Here is a 25,559-nt window from a genome sequence, read left to right on the forward strand (position 1 = left end):
GAGGCGAGGGAGCAGCATCGGAGGGGCGAGGGGGCCAGCCAGGAGAAGGGGCAGCCCAGGTGTGGCTGTGAAGATGTGAAGGAGGTGGTGTAGTGTGGGATGTTTCTGTTGCATCAAGAGTCCCGGCGTGTCACCACCCTAAAAAGAGGGGATTGGTGCGGTGAGACGTGCCAGTGGGCTCAGGGATTGAGGGAGATGTGCTGACCTCGGGAAGGTCTGAGAGCCTGCAGGAGTAGGTTTGGGTGCCAGGAGGGAGGGAGGATGAAGGAAAACTGCCGGATTTGCGGCCGGGAGCTGTGTGGCAACCAGCGGCGATGGATCTTTCACACGGCGGCCAAGCTGAATCTGCAGGTGCTGCTCTCCCACGTCCTGGGCAGGGAGCTGTGCCGGGATGGCAGGTCCGAATTCGCGTGCAGCAAGTGTGCCTTCATGCTGGACCGCATCTACAGGTTCGACACGGTCATCGCTCGCATCGAAGCCCTCTCCATCGAGCGCCTGCAGAAGCTGCTGCTGGAGAAGGACCGTCTCAAATTCTGCATTGCAAGCATGTACCGCAGGAACAACGATGACTCCAGCACGGAGGACAGGGCTGGGGAGGGGACTGTGGACCTTTCCAACCTGCCTGATGCACGGTACGCTGCCCTCCTTCAGGAGGACTTCACTTACTCTGGGTTTGAATATTGGATGGATCAAGAAGAGCATGGGCTGGAGCCACACAGCTGCCACCACTCTGAGGGAACAGGGAACCGCCCACGGCGCTGCCGGGGTTGTGCTGCCCTGCGTGTGGCTGATGCTGACTATGAAGCCATCTGCAAAGTGCCCCGAAAGGTGGCCAGAAGCATCTCCTGCGGGCTGTCCAGCCGCTGGTCAGCCAGCATAGGCAACGAGGAGTCATCTGTGTGTGATGTGGCCGAGTCCACAAGCTCCAGGGTGGCTGTGGATGGGGACAGCATGGAGGAAGGCACGCCTGTATCCTCTGTTGAGTCCCTGGACACCACTGTGGAGGCAAGCCCTCCACAGCAGAAGGATGAAGATGCAGATAAGGGACTGAAAGGGAATGGGAAATGTGACGATTTCTCAGATGACCGCATGACCCCAAGCTCTTCACTGAGCGGGAACAGGCTGGAGCTGGCCCTCAATTTGATCAAGACTTTGGACTATAAACCCCTTCAGAGCCCCCGAGGCAGCCGACTACCTATTCCTGTGAAGTCCAGCTTGCCCCCTCCCAAGCTCAGCCGTGACTTGGCAGATGGCAGTGCTTCTGCTGGCTTAGCGTGTGCTAGTTCTGCCTTCCTGAACACAGACAGAAAATCGTTTTCCAGAGCTCCTTTGGGCCTTCCCCTGGAAATTTCTGAACTGCAGGAGCTGTGGGATGACCTCTGTGAGGATTATATGCCGCTGCGGGTACAGGTAGAGGTCACGGTGCCACCATTCCATTGAGCATTGTCCTCGTGGTCCAGTGCTGAGCCCACTGGGGATTCTTCTGTGCTGAGATAATGCAGACAGCCACGTGTGGCTGAACCGGGGCTAAGAATAGGCAGCTCGGTCCTTTTTAAGTGTGCTGCCTCTCTCCTCAGTCATTCTCTTGTCTCCCGTTTCCTCCCGGTGTTCTGGGAAATTAACCTTCCCCCCCATCAGCCCTCCCTGACAATGCAGTCTGCTAGGTGGGTCTAAGCTCTTTGTCATTTTCCTGCTGAGAAAACACCAGTTTCACTTCATCTTTAAGAAGTCGGTGTTGCTTTTATCCACAACCAAAGGGAGTATTTTAAGCTTCTGGGCATGTGTTTTGCAGCAAATGTGTTTTCTTTGTGCCTGAGTAATGGCTGGAGTGTGAGGAACGCCTGCCTCCAGCGCTGCCTCTGCAGGTCAGGCCTCCGACCTGCCAGAGCCGCCCAGGCATCTGTGGCGTATGCCCTGAGGAAAAGGTGTTTTCCTTGCAGGTGGATTTGTGCCAGAGGATGACTTTAGGGTTGGTATTCAAGATAATAGGTTTATTTTCTGATCCTTTGAAAAGATCTATCAATTAGTGGCAGGTGTTGCTGAGGGGTGATGAAAGCTCCTGCTTTTGGGATGCTGTTATCTGTCTTGATAGCAGTCCTAGCTCCCGGTTGCCTCTGGTTCGCTGGCTTTAATGAAATGTTGTTCAGTATGCAGTCAAAAAGCTGAACTTGTAACTTCTTTACTACTTTCCGTAACGAATAGAAGGCCTCAGTCAGGTTCAATTCAGGAATATCCGTGTCAGCCTAATTGCATTCCCATTAGCAGCCTTAGTGCTGCCTAATGCTGTAGGTAGCCTGGGGGAGTAGGAAAATGCTCGTTTATTACTATGGCAACCGTGGCAGTGCTGAATTGCTCTTCCTCTTTAGCCGGCGCTGCTTGCTGCCCCATCTGCTCGGGCGTTTCCCGGAGCCGTGTGCTTTTTTCCGTAAAAGCCTGCTCAAGAAACGATGCTAGGGAGGAACGTAGGAAAACTAATTTTCATCTGGAGCACAAAGGCATCGCGCTGGCAGCCGGCGGCTGAGGATGTGAACCAGGGCATCGTGTCATTTGCTGATGACTTTCACTGCTAGGGATGTGTTTGCAGGATAAAATTGGGCTTTCTCTGAACAACGTGGCAGTCAGCGTGGCGTGTTTACAGGCTGGCTTTGTGTCACACATGGCCATCCTCGTCTAGGAACTGTGTTTTGAAGAGTTGCTCCAGCCTCTGCCATCCGACCGTCCCTGCCAGGAATTTATCCTGCGGGATTTTTCACTGCCGGTTCCTTGCCGTGACAGTAGCAGCTCAGGGTCTGGCTGAAGGGGGAAGGGCTTAATCCTTCCGATGGCTTTAAGAACAAAAATGGGAAGGCAGATGCAGCTGGTAGGCTAAATAGTTCTTGTACAAATGATTTTTCTTTCTCTTTGTAAGAGCAACACTCTTCCTATAAGTCAGGTGCTGCTGCCATCCAGCGATTCCTGTGCATAAATGTGAAAGGAATATCTAGGATATAGACCACAGTTCTCTTACTGCTTTTGCAGTTCTTTAAATTTATGGAGCATTCTGGTGACCTTGTAGGTACCATCTTCCCGGGGATTTTCTTGAACCAACAATTCCTCCCCTTCCCCACCACAGTCCCAGGGAAGTGGCACCAAACGGAGCCTTTGTGAGAGGCTCCCAAAGCTGCCTGCGGTGCCGTGCTGGCAGCGAGGGAAGTGGTGCCCTATTGACAGCCAGGCTCTTCCCTGCTGTGCTGGGCAGATCTGAGTTTGGCAGGCTCAGATAATGCCATGATTATTATTTTTTAAAGAAGTGTTCTGTTGGGGTCAGCGTGTGCTGGCACAGCTGGGGCTGTGCTGAGGAGAGATTGTCAGTAAAATGCTGATGTTGGAGAAGCTGCTGGGGAGCTCTGCTCCTGACATGGCTGCAGGGAGGCACGAGGGAGGTAGCTTGGGCTTTGGAACTTTGGACTCTGGAGCTGGCTCTGCCTTTCCCCTCCCTGCTGTTAGCTCCTTCCAGGTTTTCTGCCTTTTTTTTTTTTTTTTTTTTTTTAATGTGAAAATTGAGGAAATGGGGTTTTCTTTTTTTTTTCCTCTCTGTTTTAATCAACCTTATTTCAAAATAGCTGCTGTGACAGATTCCAGCAGCTCTCCCTGTCTCACTCAAAGCCTTCTGGCAGAGAAAATTTGTAATCACCATGACTGTAAGTTTTCTCTAAAATCCTAACAAAACATCAGGGTAAAGGGAAGTGTTACTTCTGTCTGTGAGAAGCAGTGCACAGACCTGAAGGAGCTTCCCTGCGCTGCCTGGCTTTCCCACAGACAGTGTTTCTGTGGCTGCTGAAGAGGAGGATTCAGTCTGACAGAGCTAATCGGAACTGACTGTTCTCACTGTGCTGTACTGCCTGGATCTGGTGCTCCTGTTTGTGCTCCGAAAAGACCTGCCACGTTTCCATGGCCTCTGTGCTGTATCCTTGCAGCCCTTTCCAGGGCTCCCACCTAGAGCAGGCACCAGTGCAGTCAGTCTTGTGTCGCTGATAATATTCAGGAATACTGAAGGAGTCCTGTGAGGGCTAAAGAGGTGGTTGGGATGAAGTGCTGCCCTAAGGAGTTAACTCACTGGGCGGGAGACACAGAAATTGTAAGGAGGGATGACAAGGGATTAGTGTTGTGCTCAGCCAGCCAGGTCTGGCAGGCCACGTGTCACAAAGTAGGCTGTTTACATTCCCAGTAAATGGGTATGTGTCATGAAAAAAAATCTCAGCTGTGGCACTGAATTTGCTCCTGTTTGAGGAGCTGCAGGGAAGTGTACACGGCGTGGGTGCTGGAGTACTGGGAGTCATGAAGGAGAGCCCAGAAAATCACAAGTGGAGAGGTTCAGAGGAGGGGGTGGCTGCCAGGTTGTGACAGGAGGGGAGCTGGTGGGAAGGATTGAAGGTTGTAGTTTTGATAAAGACACAGAAGCTCAGCAGAACATGGGAACCATTTCGGTGCTGGCTTTGAAGCTTTTTTAAAAGGCCAGCAGGGTGCATGGGAAGGAGAGCAGATTTCAGGGATATGGCTTGGGTGTGGGGAGAAGATCCATCATTGGCCCATAGATTGTGGTTAGAGCTAAACAAGCTGCTGGGTTCCTGGTGCAGCAGTGAGGAGAGACAGGGAGCCCAATCAGAGCCTTGGGGCACCAGGGCACTTCTGCTAGATGAGGCAGAGAGCTGCCAGGTGCCAGCCTGCCACCCAGGTGAAGGGAAACATGGGCAGAATGATGATCAGAGCCAGTCAGAAACGCACATGGAGCGTGTTTAAACCCATGCTGCAGGGTCTGTGATGGCCAACAGCTGAATAGAAGCCAGTGCAAGAATTGAGCCCTCCTCTCATTTTTCGCTGTTTTTCTCCTTTCAGAATTTGCAGGATGAACGTCAGCAGCCAGCTCCAGGTAACCCTGCAGCAGGGGAGCACGTGTCCGATGTGCGTGCAGCAGAGCTGCAGGGCAAAATCCAGCACTTTGAAGCTGCCAACAAGGTATGTCTTCATGAGCAGCACATCCACTGCCTAGTGAGTCTGATGTGGTTAGTGTCAGAGGGTGCCTTCTGGCCTGGCTGGAGGCAGGTATCTGCACCTCTCTCCCAGCAAGGGTGTGTGCTGCTGTGTCAGTCTCAGTTGTCTGCCAGCTTGAATGAAAAGCATTTACTTTTTTTTTCCTGCAGCTGGGCTGTGTAATTTTTCCATATTTAATTTTGCAAATCATTATTTTGAAAGAACTTTCCACTTGCCTGGTGAGCCTTCCAGGAGCTGATGAAGGAGAGATGCACAGGGCTATTTCCCTGTCTCTTGGATTTGCATGGGCTGAGCCTGGTGTAGGAGAGAGGGGGTGAAGGCTGCATTCTGTCTTCAAGCAGCAAGGGAGATCAATGTAGAGAGGGTCCTGGTTTCATTTCTATTTAAATACTTGGTAAAGAAACATGTAAAGAAACATGTTCTCTTGGGGCAGATCAATATTAACACCTGTTGAGAAAGGTATATGTTTTTAATTATGCTCTTGAACACTAAAGTAAATTATATCCTCTGGAAAAACAGGTTAAGTGTGGAAGAAAAACTGGGATGGAATATTTATTTAAATCTGGGGATAGCCATAAGGTGCTGAAGCTTCCTGGACTGCAAAGCTTGATGGAAATAGAGACCCAAGGCCCAGTAAATGCAGTTAGAAGTGTTTAAACAGGTTAGGGGGAGTGTCTCTTGGAGAAGAGATAACAGGACAGGTGTGTAAACTAACGAGCAACAAGAGGAAATTACGTGGCAGCACCAGCTCCTTAAGAAGTTGAGTCTTGAGTAAGTTCATAGGAGAGATGTATCATCCAACTTCAAGAATGCCAAGAGACAGCATGTTTAAAAATGCTAATGAGCACTTGTTTAACTGCACAACATGTGCTGTGTCATGAGCTTTATGGTGAAAGCAGCAAACTGTCCTGAAACTGTTTGAGTGGGTGGTATTTTCTTTAGGGTGAGAGTATCAAAGGCAAAAGTTTCTCAGGTTGTAAACCAGCCACGGAGACCAGTGAGAGGTTCCCCTTTGCTTTACAGCCATACTGTTGGCATGCTGGCACTGGCTGGGGTCTGTTGTGCTGATGCCAGAACTTAATGCTAAATAAGCCGCTGATTTGATCAGTGAATGTATAGCTTCTTCATGCTGACGTTTTTCTTTCATATTTTTTGGGAGGATTTTGGGTTCAGGCAGCCCCTTTGCTTTTGAGAAAACAGAAACAAATGATAGAAACTGGGAGGGAGGGCTGCTGGGCAGCATGAGTAAGACTCTCCTGGAGTATGTGGGAGGCAGTATGATCTGTGAACCCAAGCCTGAAACCTCTGCCCTGCACCTGAGGGAGCAGAAGCACTGGAATAAGTCCTATATGTGTTTACTCACTGGTCTCCACCCAGCTCCAACAGTGTTTACAGACTCCCACGTTGATCTTGATGTCGTCAGCACCAGGGCTGTATGGAGTAAGGAGTGGAGGGAGTCTTAAGAGTGTTTACATAGAGCATTAGGCAGGATTAAATAAACCCAACCTATTTCTGTCTTCAGTTGTTACAGGAAAAGCTGAACGAATTGAATTTTGAATTAAAATCTGTCCAAGAAACATCACAAAGGCAAGATCGTACAATCCAGAGTCTGAATGAGGCCCTGAAGGGCAAAGAGAGTAAGGTAACAGTTTTGGGTGGGCAGGTGGTGCTCACCAGAACAGGGAGCTGTGGCTGAAAAGGAATGCTTGAGCCATTGCTTGGCATCCTGCATCTCAGTAAATTACTTCTTGCAAAACCCTTTCATGTGGTGCTGAGGTGTCATAGTCCAGGCTGGAGGCTTGGGAAGGGGGAGTTTGTGCTTGGTTTGCCACTGACTGGGCTTCCTGTGCTTGGACTCAGACAGAAGAGCTGTACCACATCATTGAAGGGCAGAATGAGACGATGGCCAAGCTGCGGGACATGTTACACAGAAACCATCTGGGACAGCTGCAGGTATGTCCTGGAAGGCCTCAAATATGTCAGGTTTCATTCTGCAGGGATCCTGGTTTTTAAATCCCTCATGTGAAGAGAATCTCTGAGTTTCTCTGAACCCTGTCTTTTGGTAGGTGTCAGAGAGCCCACTGTCACCCCAGGAGCAGCAAATGTCACTGCTCGATCTCCAAAACACACTTTTCTGCACCAAACTGGAGCTGCAGAAACTGAAGAGAGCTCAGCGCCAGAAAGAGCATCAGCTGGCTGAAGCCAAGAGAGCAACCCAGCTCCTGGAGACCACAGTCCATGAAGAAGAGCAGCAGAAAGAGGCAACCTGGAAACACAGCCAGGTATGACAAGCACTTAGCCTGGAAGTTTCTGGGTTTACACAACTAAGAAGCACTGATGTAGTCAATACTCTGCTCTCATTCGTCATTTCTGCTGACAGGAGACTGGGCACACTTGCCTAACCCCTTGCCACATGTGGCAAGGAAAATTCTCCAGCCTCCTTGTGTCATAGCTGAGGATTTAAAATCAGCAAAGACCCTTGATAGTGGGTATGTTGTCACTTGTACATCTTTGGCTGGTGCAAATGTCCCATCTCTTTTTGTGATGTTCATGTCCCCTGCTGCACAGGTTAGCTGTGCTTGACTAAAGCTCTGCCCGTGGCCAGAGCAAGGGGGTTTAGATGGATGGATACCTTGGGAAATGAAATAAATTCAAACTTCATCATCATGAAAGTGTGTTTTGAGATGTAAAAGTTGTAGCCTTGCAGATAATTTTTAGCTGTTCTTGGCTTCCTTACACTGGCCTGCATGTTGAGGACTGAATTCCAAGGTATGTGCTTTTTCCTTGCAGGAGCTGCGTGCTGTGGTACAACAGCTGCAGGCAGAGCTGCAGGACAAGGTTCAGCAGCTCCAGACTTTGGAGTGGGAGAAAAGCCATGAGCTGCAGGCCCAGGAGCAGAGAGTTCAGCGTTTGACTCAGCAGCTGGCTCGCAAGGAGCAGCTTCTGCAGGTGAGATGCAGAAAGATCTGAATTGAGCATAATAGATGGAGTCCCTGCTCCTCCTTTGGTATTTGGCCATGCAAAAGTCTGTCTGTAGTTTTCATGCATGCCCTTTGAAGAAAGGAAGGAAAGAGAGGCTTCTGGGCCCCCAAGATGAGGAATAAGGCACAGGTGCCCACAGGAATGCCTGGTGAGCCCTGGCAGGTGCTAGTCAGCCAGCCCGAGGTGCTGGGACTACCACCCTTTAATGTGAAGGCTAGAGCAAGCATAGGGTTGGAGGTAGTTATCCCTGATTCTCCTGTGCTGCTCTCGGAGGTGGGGGAGGTTACTGTGCTGTCAGTTTGACTAGGGGGTGTGTGTGATCTCTAGGAATCCAGGGAGCTTCTGCAATGCCAGCAAAGCTTGGAGAAGAGCCCTGCAGCCATGAATGCCATGTTGGAGAAACTGCAGCAGCGTGTCAGTGACAGGGATGCTGCTCTGGAGGTGAGCACATATTGTAGGCAATGTTTCAGTTGTCCCTGAGGCTCAGCCTTTGGGTTACTGTCAGCCCCAGGCTGACCCCAGGGGTGACCATATCTTCTGCATGCTCCCTGTGGCTCATCCTTTGAGGAGTCCCCCTGGAAGGGGGAGCTGAAGTCCAACATATGGGGAGTGTTGGCTGCAGCACTCCGTTCTGAATGATCCCCTCTTTCACACAGCGAGCGGTGGATGAGAAGTTCTGTGCCCTGGAGAAGAAGGAGCAAGAGCTACAACAGCTCCGCCTCTCAATCCGGGAGCGTGGCAGTGACCTGCAGAGGCTGCGCAATGTCCTCTCCAGCAACGAGGCCACCATTCACGTGAGTGCTTGCACCTGGGCCTGCGGAGTCCAGCATGGCTGTGGGGACGTGGTGTTAGACAGAGCTTCCTGTGAATGCTCTGGTGGTTGCTGGGGAGAGTGTCTGCAGGTGTTTGGCTTCCACTGGTCTTGTGTGTAGGGCAAGTTCCTGGGTCACTCCTGTTTCTGGGCTGGGTGTAGAGGACACCTGGAACAGATGGGTGAATCTGTGTGACTCTGCTAGCAGTAGAGACTGGTATTTCCAGTTTTGCTTAATTCAGGATTAAGTCTCTGTCCATGGTTGAGCTGCTTCTGTTGTGGTCCTCAGAGCCTGGAGAGCCTCCTGAAAGCCAAAACCTTGGAACTGGAGCAGGTCTCAGCAACCTGCCAAAACCTCCGCTGGCTCAAAGAGGAGATTGAGGCCAAATCTTGCAGCAGGCAGAAGGAGCAGGAGGGGATCATCCAACAGCTGCAGACCTGCCTGCATGACAGGAACAAGGAAGTGGAGGTAAGGCCTTAGCTTGGCTTTCTGAGCCTTCAGCCAGTTTGTCCATAGAGAGAGTGGTCCCAAACCAGAGCCTGCTGCCTGCCTCACCTGAAGCTGTGCTCAGTGTTTGGAGGCTGGCTGCTTTTGGCCCCTTTACGTACCTGTGCCTGCTGACTCTGCTCTCTCAGCTACACCCTGAACTGAAGAGTCCTTGAACAACTTCCAGTTTGACAGTAACAGTCTCTCTCCTTTCCTCCCTCTTGTTCAGGAACTTACAGCAACTCTGCTGTGCAAGCTGGGCCCCGGGCAGAGTGAGGTAGCAGAGGAGCTGTGCCTGCGTCTCCAGCACAAGGAGAAGATGCTGCAGGATCTCCTCAGTGACCGGAACCGTCAAACCATGGAGCATGATGCTGAAATTCGGGAGCTGCTGCAGGCTCTGAGCACCAAGGAGCAACTGAGCAGAGTGAGTTTTGTGCAGTTCCACAGTTGGAGGCTGAGGTGGGTGGCCCTGGCTTTTGTTAAGCAAAGAGAAGCCCGTGAGTGGGCTGAGAGAAATGGAGGAGTTTGTTCCTCCATAGGTGACAGGCTGAGCCTCGCTGGCGAGTAGAGATGGGAAGGCTGCACTGGAGTGGGTGTGAGTGGCCAGGAGCAGTGGCTGCCAGGCTGGTTTGCAGAGCACTTTGAGTCTCGAGTGACGGATAAATACTGAGATGGTTTCCCTTAGTCTCTAAGGAAGAAGAGGGACCAGGATCCTACCCCTGGTCCTGGCCCTATCCCTAATTTTCCCCCTCAATCAGGTGGCTGCAGAGAAGATGGCACAGGCTTTGGCTGAAAGGAGCTGCGAGCTACAACTTCTGCGCCAGCACCTGTTGGGGAAGGACCCTGCTGGGACCCCATCAGATGGTGCCAGGCCATTGCAGCAGGACAAACAATCCATACAAGTAAGAATCATGCACTGTGTTTCTCTGCCTGTGGCCTTGGGGCTTCAGAAAAAACTGATTGCCACAGAAGGAAATAGGAGAGAGAAGAGCACCACAGAGAATGATAGAAATGAAAGTGGGATTAGGGAAAAGACTTCCTATAGGAGGAGAAGAACCTGAGGAGCAGGAATGCTGCCTGAATGTTCTGATCTTGATTTCACCAGCCTTTGTCACTCAGTGTCTCTTTTTGTTTTGATGGAGCAGTAATTGAATCCTTGGGGCACGTGAGAGTATGAAAGACATCCACCCTTTGACCTTCCAGCATTGACCCACTCCTTCCTTGGGCTGGGCTGCCTTGCTGTATTGCAGTCCCCTCCCTGACATTGTCACATTCTGGAGGGGACAAGAGAGCTAAATTTAGGTCCCACTAATTCTTGGCAGAGCCTGCTGGCTGTTTGCTGTCTCTTCCACAATTGGAGTTGGTATTTTTAAAGCAGCTTTGCTAAAACCCCCTTTGAGGCTGAACACAGCTCCAAGGCTGCATATGCCATGGCTCCTACTTGAGCAGCTGTTAACGATTTATTGGTGAGCTGACGTGTTGAATGTTTTTAAGCAGCTGTAAACAGGTTTCTATTCCCAGGATCAGTGAGCTCTAGAGACTTCCAGAGATGTGTCTTCCTTCCTGCATGGTCCCTTTGGGCCGCATCTGAGATGAAGATGAGTCTCAATTGAAAGATGGTCTTGCTGCAGTTGAGTGAAACCTGTTTAATCTTTACTGTGAAGACACTTGCTGCCAGCAGCTTCTTGGTGCCAAATAAAACAAGTGCCCTGTTCCCCACACATACAACTTCTGGGTGCAATTCACTTGTCTCTGCTGCCTGGCTATATCCCCTTCATTGTGTTTTCACATTTTAGAGGTGTCAACAGAACAGCCAGCAGCTTTGGTGCAGTCCTGGAATTCTGGGGAAGCTGTGTGTTCCCCATGAAAATGCAAACCTGCAGATTTTTATGTTTTCAGGAAATACTGCTAAGAGCTTGTGGAACTACAGTCGTTGCTGGATCCCCACAGGAGGACAGCAGCTGCAGGACAGAGGGAGGTGAGTGTGGGGCAGCTTCTTCTGAGGTCCCTATATATGACCAGGGCTTTCTGCTGTGGGGGAAACATGATTACATAAAACTGTGGAAGAGTAGAGAGCATTGAACAAGAAAATTTTGAAATGAAGCTGTGCCTCTTTTCTGGGTGATGTCTGAGGATGGAAGTAAGGGAAAGAGAAAGGCTGCTGTTGGGTTTGAGGTGAGGTGTTTCTACTCAAGATCTCATGCTGTCCACTGGAGAGTTTTTGACTGTTTCAGGCTGAGCTGAGGTAATTGTAACTGTTTTGGGCTTTGCCTTGGGACCAGGACACTTGAACTTTGCCAGGGGTAGGACAGCAGGCCTGTGATATTGCTGTTGCTTTGGGCTGGTGTTGAAAGATCAAGCAGGGAAGAAGAGCATTTACTAAGAGACAGTGTGATGGGGAGCACAAGCAAGACAGGGCCCTGTCTTGCCAGAGAGGAATTGTGTGTGATCCTGGGGTCTGAACTGACACATAGTGTTCCTGCAGTAACCAAGTTGTCTTGCAGTTACAATGTCAGCAGCAGAACTGGAGAAGGATCTTGTCAATGCCAAAGAGGAGCTGGAGCTAATGGTGAAGAAGGAAAAGGAAAGCAGGGTGAGCTTGTGATGGAGCATGTGCTGATCTCCCTTACCTTCAGCAGACCTTAGGGGTGCCCCTCACTGGCGGTTTTGGACCCCACTGTTGTGAGAGAAATGGGGCAGCAGCTTGCAGGGGGTATGGGCTTTCAGAAGTCTCTGACGGGCTTCTCTTCCCTCTGCAGCAGGAGCTCACTGCTCTCCAGTCTGTCGTGGCCACACAGGAGGAGGAACTGCAGGTGCAGGCCTCGGATATCGAGTCCTTGACCAGAACCATCCAGATCAAAGAGGACCTGATCAAGGTGAGATACTATGCTAGGCTGGGTCAGTTCCACCTGGGAAGGCTGCAGAGGAGTCTTTTCGTCCCACACATCCTCAGACCAGTGTGACTGGCTGGCTGTGGATGCTGTTGCTGCTGGTTTGCCTACAGGTCTCTGTGTTCCTTTGGCCAGAAGGCAAAGGCCACAAACCCCCAGACTTGTTATTTGTTGTTTAACCAAACACTCTCCTTCAAGTCCTTTAATCAGAATGCATCGTGTCCCTTCTTGGTTCTTATTGCAGGCTATGGTTTGTGCCTAATCCACTCTCAGTGCTTTGGCATTTTTTTCTTAGGAGACCTGGATCTTTGCAAACACTGGAAACCTTTGGCAGTTGCATTCCAGGGAGGTTTGTGAAGGTCCAGCTGTCTTTGTTACTGATCCCTTCCTCACTGAGCCCTCCTGCTGTTTGTTGGTTGTCAGGATCTGCAGATGCAGCTGGTGGATCCTGAAGAAATTCCAGCTGTGGAAAGGCTGACACAAGAGGTGCTGGTGCTTCGGGAGAAAGTGGCCGTAGCAGAGTCACGAGGACAGGAGGCTACTGGAAACAGAAGGCAGCAGGTAGTGTTTGTATTTCTGCTGGTCCTCAGTTACGAGGCTTTGTTTTCAGCCTTCGCATGTGCTGAGATGTGCTTGTTCTTGGAAGCTGTGTGAATGTGGGAATACAGAGAAGATCGTTTTCTTTAGCACTTGTCCAAGGGACAAAGTTTTTTGTGAGTCCAGGGATGACATGGATCAACTTGGACACAAGCAAGAGACGAAGGAGACCCCCCACTTTGTCAGGGACAGCTAGATACCTCCTTTGATTTCTGTCTCTATTTAAGAGCTGCTTGTCTCTTCTCTCTAACCAGTTGTTACTGATGCTGGAAGGGCTGGTGGCTGAGAGGAATCGATTAAATGAGGCTCTTCAGGCAGAGAGGCAGCTCTATGGCAGCCTGGTGAAGTTTCACACACATCCAGACAGGTAAGTGAGGCTGCCTTGGCTCTGTGCTGCCCTGCTCTACTGCCAGGGCAGGTGTGGGTGGTCCAGTGGGGCAATCCCTGAAGCCGGGATCATTCAGCAAGTCTGAGAGCTTTTCAGTGGGGAAAGAAGGAGTCTAGGCAAAGGATCAGCCAAAAGCTTCTTTGAGAGTCCAAGTTTTAGGCTGTCTTTTTCCCTTGAAGAGGCTGCAGTGGCCAGCTTTAAATGCTCCCTAAACTCCCCCCATTGTCATGGGATTTCCATCTCTGTTCCTTGGCTTATCTCTTCTCAGCTCAGTTTTCCACCCACCCCTGGCCACCTTTCAGAGACTGCTGTCAAATTCCCAGCCAACTGTTGGGTTGGTAAGGATCTCTCTAGATGCTTGTCCAGGCAGTTGCCTGTTCCCTGCATTAATCCCCTGCCCTTCACAGGGCTGCAGCCTCTGGGATATTTGAGCTACCTGATAGCAAGGGAGCACATAAGTGGAGTGCTTGGGAAAGTACTGAAGAACAGCTGTGACTATGAGGCCCTTACCACGGGCTGGGGCCTTTTTTGGGGGTGGCTGTGCTCTGGAGAGGTCTGAGGTGAGCAGGAGGTGGCTGAGCTGCCTGGAGAGCACCCGGGGCTGTGCCTGGCATCGGTGTCCCTGATGGAGGGGCCAGTTTGGTGTGGACTGGATGTGGCCTGTCTAACGCTCTTCCCTTCTGTGCCCCGTGTCTGCTTAGTGCTGCGAGAGACCACGCTCTGCAGGTGGAGCTGGAAGGGGTCCACAAGCTCCGGGGACAGCTGGAAGAAGCTCTTGGAAGAAGCTTGGAGTGTTTGAGCAGGCTGGAGACACAGGGCGCCATAGGAGGTGGGGAACAGGAGCGTGTGAGAGTCCTACCCCAGCATGCCTTCTGAGCACTGGCGCTCGCCCGCCTGCCACGGAAACGGTTCACTAACCTGTCTCACTGACTCTAAGCTTTGGTACTTAGTGATGGTACGATAGAACTGGTGCAGGGCTTGTTTTTGTTTTATTTTTGAGCTGCTTTGGAAACGGCGATCAGTGCAATCCACCTGTGTCTCGTGTACATTCCTGTCTGACCTACCCTGGTGGCCACTGATGTATTTGCACATTCAAATCATTCCATTTTAGTTATTCCCCTCTATCTCCCTTCTCTTCCCGCCACCATGGGCCAAATAAAGATTCCCTATCTCTGAAGGAAACACCAGATGTTTTCTATCACCTCCCAAGTGCATGAGTGTGAGTTTTTGTATTCCCTCACCATTTTTCTTACCCAGTGATATCTACCCCTTGGGTTGATGGTGGCTGGCCCAAAGGGAGACAGTGTATATGGAAATGTATGTGCCAGAGATGGAGAATTTGAGACCTGGGGGCACTTGCCTGGGCCTTTTACACAAGACTTGAGTGTAGAACCAGCAATTCAGTTTATGCTTAAACCAAATCCTACTCCAGTGTTGATGATTTTACTGACTGGCTTTTTTTTCCTAATTGTAAATAATTTCAATCTAACTTGAAAGTGCGTTCATGGGAGAGTTTCCTCCTCTTTTTGACTGACAATTTGGGGGGACTGAGACCTGTCCCTGCTCCCAGGGTCTGGTCTGGGTCTGCTCCCTCACTCATACATGCACATGTTCCTTACATGCTCCATGTGCCCCTTAGGCCATGGGCAGGACCCAATTTCTGAGGTGCTGGGGACTGTCCCCCTCGGCACCACTGCATACCTTTTCCAGGCCCTCTTCCACCTCCTCTGGGAGTGTGGGAGCTGGTGTGAAAGCTGAAAAACAGTAGCAACAATCTTCCAATGACCAAGGCTTCCTGTGCACAGTGGGCTGTGGATCTGCTATCTTGTACTCAATCACTTCTCAAAATGGCAGGAGAAAATTTTGCACCTCTGAGCATCTGTTTTTGCTTGCTGGGGAGGCTGATCTAGGAGCAGGCGGAGCAGAAGAACTCCATTGTGCTGGGGTGCACACCTGGACCTGTGACTGCTCTGCTGTATGGCTCCTTGCAACTGCTTCAGCTGGCACTGCCTGTCCTGTGCCTTGTGCTGCACCGATGGCTTGTCCTCTGTGTGTCACACGGGGCTGGGAGGCAGCAGAGCTCTCCCTTTGCACGCAGCAGGTCAGCACTGCCCCTCTGGGTCAGCTGCATCGTGACCACAGCAGTTCCCCTGTGGCCTGAAGGGACACAGCTGGGAGCTGCTAGGCAGCTCTGGATTTTGTTAGCTTTTCCTTTCTTGTATTTCATCTTGTTCCCTTCCTCTTACTTCTCTGTGTAGCACCATCTTCTCTTCATCCTTTTGCTTCTCACTTTGTAGAAGCCGTTGTGTCCCTGTCCTTACCTTTCCCTCTTCCCTCTGCCATTCTGGCACTGATGCCCAGCTGGCCCCCTGGTCCCTTGGTACCATGGAGCCCAGGGCCCAGCCCAGACTCATTGGCATGGGCTGAGAGAAGCCTTGGCTGGTGCTCAGGAATCTCCCTTCTCCACCTGTGTCTGTTTTGCTCTAGATCTGTCCCTGCCTCTGTTAGAGTCACTGCTGTGAAGTGCCCCTTAGCGGCAGTGTTATCCTAGGATCAGGTGCCCCAACTTTTCTGGTCTGTTCTTTAAGGCTTCCTCTTACCCCTGATACTCCTGGCTGGTCGTTCCCTGCAGGATGACCACCCTGAGCATTCCCTGCCTGAGATTACCCTCTGTCAAACAGTGCAGTGCTTTGTACTGTCTCACAGCTCTTCGTGGAAGTCACTCCTTCCTTCTGAACTTCCCCAAGGACCTTGTGTCCCTTACCTTGTTCCCAGCAATGTCAAGCTTCCCGTGCAGCCAGTGTACCTGGGAGTCCCGTGCTTATGGGCCATGTGCAATTTGCAAGCATGTAACATTCTCTGTGCCTTCAGACTGGGCTGAAAGTAGTGCTGTGGTTGCACCTCTTGTCTCCTGTGCTGGTGGTGCACACAGAGCTGAGCAGCGTGGTGTGCTCCTGCTGTGGTGGAGGGTTCAAGCACGTGGTGACCACCAGCCTGGGCACAACTGCCCTGTGTGCACACACCTCTGCTCCTCACCACCAGCTTCGTCTTCTGTCCCTTGTTTTTAGATGGTTTTGGGATACTTTTTCCTTGATAACTGTGCTCCCTTTTACTCCTCAGCCCTGGAGCACTGGGAGCCATGCGGAGCTGTGGGCAGTGGTGAGAGGTGGGATGCTGTGCCCTGGTACAAGAGCTGGTTCTCCCATGTTCCCAGAGTAGCTGTGCAGGCTGTGTGTCACCCTGCTGTGGTCCCTCAGCCATGGTGACCCACCTTGAGAGCCACGTGGCCCTCAGCCCCCCAGCAAAGCCTGCAGCCGACAGTCTGCATCCCCTCATCCTTCAGGGCCCCACAGGCACTGCTGTCGCCCTGGCTGCTTCAGCAATCGGGGGGTTGTGTGTGTCCTTGGGGACTCCCAGGGCTGCGCTTTGGCTGTGCTGAGTGCCACCTACAGGAGCTACTTCTTCCCTGCGATGCTGCTGCCACTTCCAGCTGTTGCCGAGTGTTCTGCTCCCAGAACAGCATTTTTCCGTGCTGGCTGTCCTTGCTCCCTGGGACACGGTTGCTTCAGTGGACAGGCTCCACCATGCAGGGTGATGTCTACCCAGGTTCAGCAGTGAGGTGCCCCACATTTTTGCAGCCTCACGGCAGCTGCTTGTCACATGTGGGTCTCCTGAATGTGTCCCCATCTATGAGCACAGTGCCCCGTGCAAACACCTTCCCTGCTGCAAAGCATCTATCTGCCTGGTCCTTGGCTATTCTTCCTGAGAGCCAGAGGCTTCCCCACTGGCTTCCCCTTCACCAGTGACGCTTGGCATCTCTCCTGACAGCATTTTTCTGTGTTCCCCTGCTCAGTGTTCTGCCTTGCGTGGCAGCTCCAGATTCGATGGTGATGGATTTGGCCACAGGCAAAGCAGTTACCACTCCTTTGGTGCACAGGCAGCTGTGGAGCCTGGCCCTCCCTGCACAGCCCTAGGGGATAGTCTTGGGCCCTGTCTAAATGTCCCTCTCCCTGGGGAGAAGAGGGGTTGGGGATACACCCATCTCCCAGCTGCCCAGAAAAAGGGTTCGAGCCCTCACTCAGGGTTTGGCACCAAGGAGACAGGAGTAGAGCTGTGTGCAAGCAGAAGAACATGACCCCAGCTCCGCCCAAGCCCCCCATACACTGTGACATGGGACACAAGTGTCTCTTTACCTCTGCAAAGCCAGCACAGGGCTTGCAAGGAGCCCCAGGCCATGCCTGACAGCAGGGCTTGGGCAACTGTGGGCAGGGTGGCTGCCCCCAAGCTGCCCCTGCCCAGCAGGTGATGGTGGGGTATGCACCCCAATCCTCCTGCCAGCTTGGAGCGGTGCCAGCAAGGTTCCCTGACTAAGCTTGTGCTGCTGCTGCTGGCTGTGGCTTGTGAAGTGGCTGCAGGGTGGGCAGTGCATGTGCCTGTGTGTCAGGGCAGCAAGCACAAGATGCGGATGGGGTAGGTACCATTGCTGAGTTCCCATCCCCGGGGCTGTCCCCTCCCCCAGTGATGGGCCAGCACAGGATGCTGGGTTGGGGCTCCAGTATGCAGGGACGGGGTGGTAGCACCCAGGGACAGCAGGGAAACCTCAGTCCAGCTGGGAGTGTCCCAGCAGCAGGTGTGCATGAGAGCAGACATTTGCCGTGGGGCTGCCCGCAGTGACCATGGGTGTCAGCAGGGAGGAGGGGACAGAGGCAGTGCTGCCAATGCCGCTGCTCTGAGCGCCTCGTTGTGCTGTGCTGTCCCCTAGGTCAGGCTGCAGGTACACACACCGATGATGCCAGCACCAACTTCACCGACAGCATGAAGGAGGAGGCAGCCCGTGGCTTGGCAATCCAGCAGGCGAGTCAGGGCAGCGCGACGCCGGGAATAGGGGTGGCAGAGCTGGGCACTGCACCACTGCCAAACTGCGTCCCAGCCCCTTCGGAAACGTCCCAGTCACCCTCTGTCTTTGTCTCTCTAGAGCAAGCCCCGGGCCCGCAAGGAAAACGGGGGGCACTGAAAGGAGCACAGCACCCACCGTGCCAGAACGGGAGCTGCGGGCTGAGGAGGAGCTGCGGGAGCTGAAGGCGCAGCTGGAGGAAGCCGGCTTCTCCTCTGTCTCCCACATCAGGCAAGAGCTCTGGGGCTCTGGAGCCAAGGGGGGGGAGTGGTTGGAGGAGGCATCCTGCATCCCGGCCTCTGCCTGTCCTTTACTGTGCCTGGTGCCCCCAGGAAGGCGATGCTGAGCCTGTGCCTGGAAAACGCCGAGCTGAAAGAGCGGATGGGTGAAGCCACGTCGCTGCTGGAGAGCGGGGAGCAGGAGGAGCCTGGGCTGGGCAGCCCCCTGGCCCCTGAGCCCCGTAGGCTGCAGCGGAAGAGCCGCAGTTCCCTCGGGGACCGCCCGGCCGGGGGCAGCGGGGATGGCCAGGGGTTCCCGGCAGAGAGGGGAACTGTGCCCACCAAACGCCCAGCGCTGGAGGCTCGATCCCAGGATGACATGCCCAAGAGACCCTGCCCTGGCAGCCCGGGTGGAGGGGACGGGAGCCATGTAAGTGCACAGGGAACCAGGATGGGGATGGAGATAGAGATGCGGATGAGGGTGGAAATGGGGAGCTGACAGCCCATCTTCCCTCCGGCAGGGGGAGGGCTCCGTTCCTGGCGGGGGCTGGCCGGGGCTGGGCGCAGAGCTGCGCTCCCAGGTGGCACAGGGCCAAAGGCAATGCCAGGAGCTGCAGGATAAGCTTGCTGCCTCGGAGGCCACAGTGCGGGCACAAGCTGAGCAGCTGGAGAAGTACCACGTCCTGCTCCGTGAGTTAAAACCCAGGGTCGGGTGGGGGTATGTTCTGAGCCTGGCATGCCCTGTGCACCGTGCTGTGTATGGGGCAGGGGTGGTGAATCCTGACCAGGGGGCCCTGAGCTGATGGGGCTGCCCAGCAGGTGAACCTCAGACCCAGCAGCTCAGCAAGCAAGTGCAGGTGGACTTCCAGGACCTGGGCTATGAGACCTGTGGGCGAAGTGAGACCGAAGCCGACCGTGACGAGACTACCAGCCCTGGTAAGGAGGGCCAGTGTTCCAGGGATCCCTGTGCTTTGCCCATCTGGCATGGAGAAATGACACACTGTGCTCTCTGCAGAGTGTGAGGAGCCAGATGTATTCAGTGAGACCAGCCTGGGTGAGGAGCTGGGGTCCCTGTGCCAGCCAGGGATGTCCAGAGCAGGCAAAACTTCCCAGAAAACCATGGCCCTGGAGGATGTGGAAGCCCTGCATCAGCACATCCAGGACCTCAAAGCCCAGCTGCTCAATGCCAACAAGGTGATCCAGAGCCTGCAGCGGCGTGCCCGCTCCATCTCTGTCACCAGTGGCTACACCTCGGGTGCTGAGCGGCCCCTGCCAGGTCCCAAGGCCTTGGCATCCCCAGCCCACAGCCTCACGGATGAGGACGAGGGCTGGCAGTCAGATGGCCATGGCACGCTCTGTCCGCCTGCCCTGCGGGCACACCGCGACCTGCAGAGCCTGGTGCACCGCGTCGCCCTGCTCGAGGCACAGCTGCCTGCAGCCAAGCGTGGAGGCACTTTGCCCAAGGAGCTGCAATCTGCCACTTGGCCAGGGTATGGCCCTGGGGACTGGGACCAGATGGGGAGACACAGGGATTTCCAGGGGTTGCCCAAGGGTGGTGGCTCCTTGTTGCGTGGTTTCCCTTCAGGCAGGTTCCTGGGGTGTTTGTATGGTGAGGCAGAGTCCCAGCAGTGGATGGTGCACTGACTCTCTCCATGGCACCTCGTCCCTGCCGTGCTCTCAGGGAGTCTGGCTGCCCTGTGATTGCCCTGCTTGCCCATCTCTCCTAGGAAATACAACTCATTGATCCAGGCACAGGCTCGGGAGCTCTCCCACTTGCGGCAGATGCTGCGGGAGGGCCGTGGGGTGAGCCGCAGCCTGGCCCAGCACCTGCGGGATGCCCTGCGGTCCTTTGAGGACCTTCTTCGTGGCACTGACATCGACTACTACCTGGGCCAGGGCTTTCGGGAGCAGCTGGCCCAGGGCAGGCAGCTGGCTGAGAGACTCAGCGACAAGCTGGGCACCAGTAAGTGCCTCTGGGGGTCAGTGGGGCTGGATATCGTGGGTGTGCAATGGGTCAGGAAGGGATGCTTTGATGGGTGAAGAGCAGTAGCACTCTCACATCATGGGCTGTGTGGGAGCTGGGCTGGGGCTTTCTGTCCTGCTATGCCTCTGTCTGGGACTAGGCATCCTGAGGCATGGAGACACTGACTGGCTCTTCTCTGCCTTGGTTTTTCAGGAGATCGACAAGATGGGGAGGATAAAACCAGTCACGAACTCCTGGCACAGAGGTACCTGTTCGCAGGGAAGGGTTTGTGGGATGTGCTTGGCATGGGCACCCTGAGGTCTATCACTGCTCTTGGGGTGGGGGCCCAGGGCACCCTTGGGGCCTCTTTTTCAGGTGGATGTCCTGGGGCTGCCTCTGCTCTGGGGATGAGAAGCCCCATGGGTACTCCATGTCCCTGAGCAGCCTTGCATCATTAGTGGGACGCGGCATGTGGGGCATCATGTAGGAAAGAGCTGTGGGATGGAGGTCAGACCTGGTGATGGGCCACCTCTGCAGGCTCAGCCGGGAGCTCCAGGAGAAGAAGGTGATTGAGAGCCTGGAAGTGAAGTTGCAGGAGCGCTCTGAGTCCCCAGGTAGCAGCTGCCCGCCCTCGGAGTCATCCCACTCTGCCAGCAGCTCATCCTTCACCTCTGAGGGGCTGGAGCCCTGCTCTGATGGGGATGCGGCCAGCGAGTACAGCCAGTGCCACGAGGAGCCCGCCCAACATGCAGGTACCGCACGGTGACCAGGGGCCACAACTGTGGTGCCTCTGGACACTGGGACTTGGCTTCTCAGGGTGTGCCAGGATCCTCAGTGCCCCAGGGAGGAGGGCTCTCTGCCAGGCTGAGCCAGAGCCACTGTAACTTCTCTCTCCATCTCTCTCCTGTCTCTAGGCCTTCACTTTGACTCCTTGTCCAAACCTGTTAGTGCCCCCCTGCCTGCCCTGACCCCCAGGCTGCCCCCTTTCCTGCCTGCTGGGCCCCCTCCTCCCGTGGCCTCGTCACTCCTGGGCTGCTGTGGGAATTCTGTCTGCTCCCTGGCTGAGGCGCAGCAGGAACTGCAGGTGCTCCGGAGGCAACTGGGAGAAAGTGAGCATGCTGCCTCTTGGCTTGGGTTTGGTACTGCCTGCCCTGCATGCTGTGCTGTGACGCATCAACCCCCACCCTCTCTGACCTGCATGTCCTGCCCTTGATCTTCTCCTTCTTCTCGGGGCTGTGGCTTTGAGGTTGGGTCCTGCTGCTCTGGCTGGGGGACAATGGGGACATGTGGCTCTCATGTAGAGAGGACCTGGTGGGTTGGATGGACCCATCCAGAGACAGCACTAGCCCGTGGTGTGGGCACTGGCATATCCCAGGTCCTCTAGGAAAAGGCTGATTTGGTAAGTTGTTGTGTAGGAGTGGCGCTGAGACCCTCTGCCTTGTGTCACATAATCATCAAGTCCTGGGACAGCCCCTGCTCTTCAGGGGGAACAGGTTTGACTGGGACAGGAGGTCAGCGATGCGGGACACTGGGCTGCACTGTTGTGCAGAGCAAGAAGGGGGCAAAAAGCAGATGGAAGGAGTCTGTTGCCCCATTCTTCCTCCCTGCTCATTGTCCTTCTCGTCCTCCCCACTTTGTCCTGTGTGTACAGGTGTGACACTGCCCATGGCACCAGCAAAGCCCACAGTCCCACTGGGCCCCTTTGGAGAGGGCAGCAAAGCCCCAGCATCGTTTTGCCGACATGGTGCACTGCAGGGCCTGGCTGAGCTCCCCGGGGCCACCAACACCCACACCCTCTGGGATGTGCCCCCACCTGGCCAGCTGCTCTATGGGGCCCTGCCCCTGGGGTACCCCTCCAGCCAGAAGCTAACAGGTATGGTCCATGTTGGAGAGCACAGAGATATCCCACCTGCATGTGGGGGAACTGGGAGGAGATCTGGCACCACAACAACTGTGGGACAGGGCTGGCAAGAGGCAGGCGGCACAGCCTTTCCTGCCCTGAGCTGTGTCCCTGGCTGTGGCAGGGGCAGACCTGCTGGAGGAACACTTGGTGGAGATCCGCAACCTGCGTCAGCGCCTGGAGGAGTCCATCTGCACCAATGACCGGCTCCGGGAGCAGCTGGAGCGCCGCCTGGCCTCCACCAGCAAGGCCAGTGGTATGGTGCTGCATGGGGCTAGGGCTGCTGGGGGCCAGGCCTTTGCACACCCCACTGCTCACCCCGTGCACAATGGGGCACTGGAGAGAGAGACTCAGCACTGGTTGCCTCCACAGGATGTCCCAGTGATGTCTATGCCCAGACACCAGAACTGGGGCTGCAGCTGAGCAGGGAGAACCAGGCTCTGCACGAGGAAAACCGGACCCTGCGGCTCCAACGTGACCACCTCTCCCAAGGTAGGGCTGGGCCAGCATCCTGGGTCTGAGTCCCAGAGGGCACTGGCTGAGTGGGGTGGCGATGACACTTACATGCTCTGTCCCCAGAGCTGGCACGAGTGCAGGAGACACTCCTGGCTGCCTGCTCCCGGGCACGGGAGGCTGAAGCAGAGCTGGGCCAGAGGCGTGGGAAGCAGCGGAGGCTGGCGGAAGAGCTCACTGAGTGCCAAGAGAGTGTCCGGCAGCTCCGTGATGAGCGGCGCTCTCTGCAGGAGGACAACAACAGGTAAGGTTTCAGCCATTGTGGCCTTGGGGCCACAGGACTGGGTGGCATGGCTGGCACTGGACACACATGTCACCTCTGCAGGCTGCAGCACTCAGTGACGCTACTGCAGCAGCAGAGTGAGGAGCAGCACCTGCTCCTGCAGACCCTGCGTGCAGAGCTGCACGTCTATGAGAGCCTCCCTGGCCCCTCTGGTGAGACACGAGCAGGTATGGGACCCGTGCACAGCATCCCTGCCCAGCTCCTGCTTTTGGGGTGCTTCGACCCTCTGCAACCCTTGGGTGGTCCCAAACACTTCTCCTGTGGCAGCAGGTGGCACACAGTGGCCCTGCTGGCAGGCAGAGAGGGAGGCCAGGACCCAGCAGCCCCAGGCACAGAGCCACATCTCTCTACAGGGGCTCAGATGTTTCTTGTTCCAGGCTGCTTCCCATCTCCTCCAGTGCGGGATGTTGGCACTAACTCAGCAGCTCCCCTCTTCTCCCGACTGCCCTCTGACACGTCGGTGGTCCGAGGGACGGACGGTGGGTACCAGAGCCTGCTCGAATTCAGGCCAGGCCTCAGGGGCTGCTGAGACCTGACAAACTCGTGGCAGCACCCTTGCTGAGCAAGACTGCAGAGCTCAGGGCAGAGTCAAGTGGCTGGGATGGGACAGGGTGGGTCATGAGGGGAGCAGGCAGTGGTGCTCACCTAGCCCTGCTTGTTCCACAGAGCCACATGGGGCAGATGTGCTGGTGAGGAAGAGTGAGGGACTGACGGGGGCTCACGTTGTCGGCTGCCTGGACACGTACCGAGCACTGGAGCAGCACATCATAGAGGGGAAGGCCTTGGCCCGGGAACTGATGTGTCTCACACGCCCGGCGCTCGGGCTGCCCAGCTGTCCACTCCCGGGAAAGGAGGTAAAGTGTGGGCAACACAGGGATGGCAGCACCTGGGGGCCAGACCCTCTGCGCACTGTGCATAATGTGGCTCCCAAGCTCAGAAGCAGCCCCGAGGCCTGCGGGGCTGGCAGGAGGCAGGGAGTCTCCAGCCCAGGGAATGCTGCTGGCACTGCCCTGCCGCGCTGGGCTGAGCACTGCCAGTGCCCGGGTGCAGTGGGATGGGGGTGCCCCAGCAGCACCTGCTCCCGCACCCTTCTCCCACAGGCCCTGGGATGGACAGGCACAGGGCAGGGGCACCTGTGGGGCAGCGCCAGCACCCTGCACGGCATCCTGGAGGAGTGTGTGTCTCTCCTCACTGCCTTCTGGAGCACTGTGCTGCCCGTGAGCCCCGCCCAGCACCAGGGCAAGGTGAGCAGGGGCTGGGGGCTGCCAGGGCACTGGGGCAAGGTGCTCACTGCTCATCACACTCCTCTCATCCCAGGAGCAGGTGCTCCAGGGTGAGATCGCAGCACTGAGGGCCCAGCTCTCTGAGAGGGAGGATGCTCTGCAGAGCACAGCCAAGCGTCTGCACAGCACAGCCCAGCTCAAGGACAGCATGGAGCAGTTCATCGTCAGCCAGTGTACGTGGTCTGCGTGGCACAGCCAAGCTAGCCTGGTCCCATGTGCCTGATGTGCTTCCACAGCACAGGGACTTCAATGACCCCATCTCTCTCTCCTGCAGTGACCAGGACCCACAATGTGCTGCGCAAGGCCAGGACAAACCTGGAGGTGAGTTTGCCCTGACAGCCAGTGTGGGATAGGGGTGGGTGTCCCTGTCCTGATGCCCTGGGGATGGACACAGATGGCACGCACCCTGTGGTGGCTGTTGTGGAGTGCTGAGGGCCAGCTGGGTGAAGTGTGTGGGGGACACGGGGACACATTTTCCTTGTCTGTCCTCAGCCAGCATGTCCATGTCCCCAGGGCACAGTAGTGCTCTTCCTTATTGCCACGTGTTGTCTCTTGCCAGGTGAAGGCCCAGCAGGCCCTGCCTGTTGCGTGAGCCCCATGCAGGATAAGGAGCAATGGCCCAGCATGGAATAGCCCACTGGCTGCTGAGCTGTGCTGTGCCAGAGGGCTGGAGCGGACCCCGTCTCTGCTACTCTGAGGGCTGGGGTGGAAAGGGATCTGGGGTATCCAGTGCTACACAGTTAATGGCTTTGGGCTGCTGTGGTGGTTGCATGCCCTCCACCAGCCTTTGCTTGGCATGGCAGCAGCAGCTGCTGGCTCGGGCTTTGTCTGCCCCATGCTTCACCACTCGCTCCCTTCCACCCTCAGTGCTTAGAGTGGGGTGACACAGCCCTCCACGCTGAGCACCCCCTGCCCTGGGACCTGGTCCCCGCTGTAACCCTGATGAGTCCCTGTCCCTGCTTGTGGATGTATGTATATGTATATAGACAGAGGTATTGGAACTGCATTCTGGGGACTCCCAGGCATGTCGGGGCCCCAGTGCAGGAGGAAGATGTAAGAAATGCCATACTCTGTTCAGTGGCTGAAGAGTCCCCAATAAAGGTTTCCTTTGGGTTGTGGTGTTTCTGGCATGCCTGTCTCTGCAGCCATGCTCCCCCTCCCCACATTACCTGCAGCACAGGGTGCCAAAGGCACTGGCTGGCTCCAGGGGTGTGGCTCTGTGCCCTACCGTAACAACCCAAGGGCAGCTCTGTGCTGCACTGGGCTCTCCCTTTCCTCCTCTTGCTGTTCTAGAGCCCCTCTCCAACACCAGGCAAGC

At 55.0% G+C, this 25,559-nt stretch overlaps 1 protein-coding gene across 2 annotated transcripts; it reads left to right on the top strand.

The window, feature by feature from the left end:
* Positions 1-25,371, top strand: LOC104695604 (myomegalin-like). 2 transcript variants are annotated; one of them, XM_039555685.1, is made up of 38 exons: positions 1-1,410; positions 4,876-4,995; positions 6,554-6,673; positions 6,892-6,984; positions 7,098-7,313; positions 7,822-7,980; positions 8,341-8,454; positions 8,670-8,807; positions 9,114-9,293; positions 9,541-9,735; positions 10,070-10,213; positions 11,211-11,289; positions 11,816-11,904; positions 12,071-12,187; positions 12,626-12,763; positions 13,054-13,166; positions 13,889-14,016; positions 17,950-18,045; positions 18,165-18,312; positions 18,414-18,729; positions 18,821-18,989; positions 19,119-19,235; positions 19,315-19,789; positions 20,027-20,262; positions 20,476-20,527; positions 20,800-21,014; positions 21,177-21,371; positions 21,914-22,135; positions 22,287-22,418; positions 22,535-22,654; positions 22,742-22,919; positions 23,001-23,125; positions 23,336-23,437; positions 23,625-23,819; positions 24,075-24,202; positions 24,276-24,414; positions 24,516-24,562; positions 24,801-25,371. In XM_039555685.1, the coding sequence occupies exons 1-38, from the start codon at positions 262-264 to the stop codon at positions 24,831-24,833; spliced, it is 6,732 nt and encodes a 2,243-aa protein (XP_039411619.1). In that variant the 5' UTR covers positions 1-261; the 3' UTR covers positions 24,834-25,371. The 2 variants fall into 2 exon arrangements, with proteins under 2 accessions (XP_039411619.1, XP_010407829.2); XM_010409527.3 differs by lacking the exons at positions 18,414-18,729; positions 18,821-18,989; positions 19,119-19,235; ... (14 more) ...; positions 24,516-24,562; positions 24,801-25,371 and having other exon boundaries at positions 5-1,410; positions 17,950-18,041; positions 18,163-18,313.
* Positions 25,372-25,559: the final 188 nt, after the last annotated feature.

Source organism: Corvus cornix, chromosome 8 (assembly GCF_000738735.6).
Source record: "Corvus cornix cornix isolate S_Up_H32 chromosome 8, ASM73873v5, whole genome shotgun sequence".
Taxonomy (NCBI): domain Eukaryota; kingdom Metazoa; phylum Chordata; class Aves; order Passeriformes; family Corvidae; genus Corvus; species Corvus cornix.

What these genes read in the sequence shown, in the direction of transcription:
- LOC104695604 (XM_039555685.1), top strand. Translation starts at nt 262, where the DNA reads ATGAAGGAAAACTGCCGGATTTGCGGCCGGGAGCTGTGTGGCAACCAG. An exon ending in ACAGGGATGCTGCTCTGGAG is followed by an intron (nt 8,455 to 8,669) that starts GTGAGCACATAT and finishes TCTTTCACACAG; the next exon opens with CGAGCGGTGGATGAGAAGTT. An exon ending in TCCTCTGTCTCCCACATCAG is followed by an intron (nt 18,313 to 18,413) that starts GCAAGAGCTCTG and finishes TGGTGCCCCCAG; the next exon opens with GAAGGCGATGCTGAGCCTGT.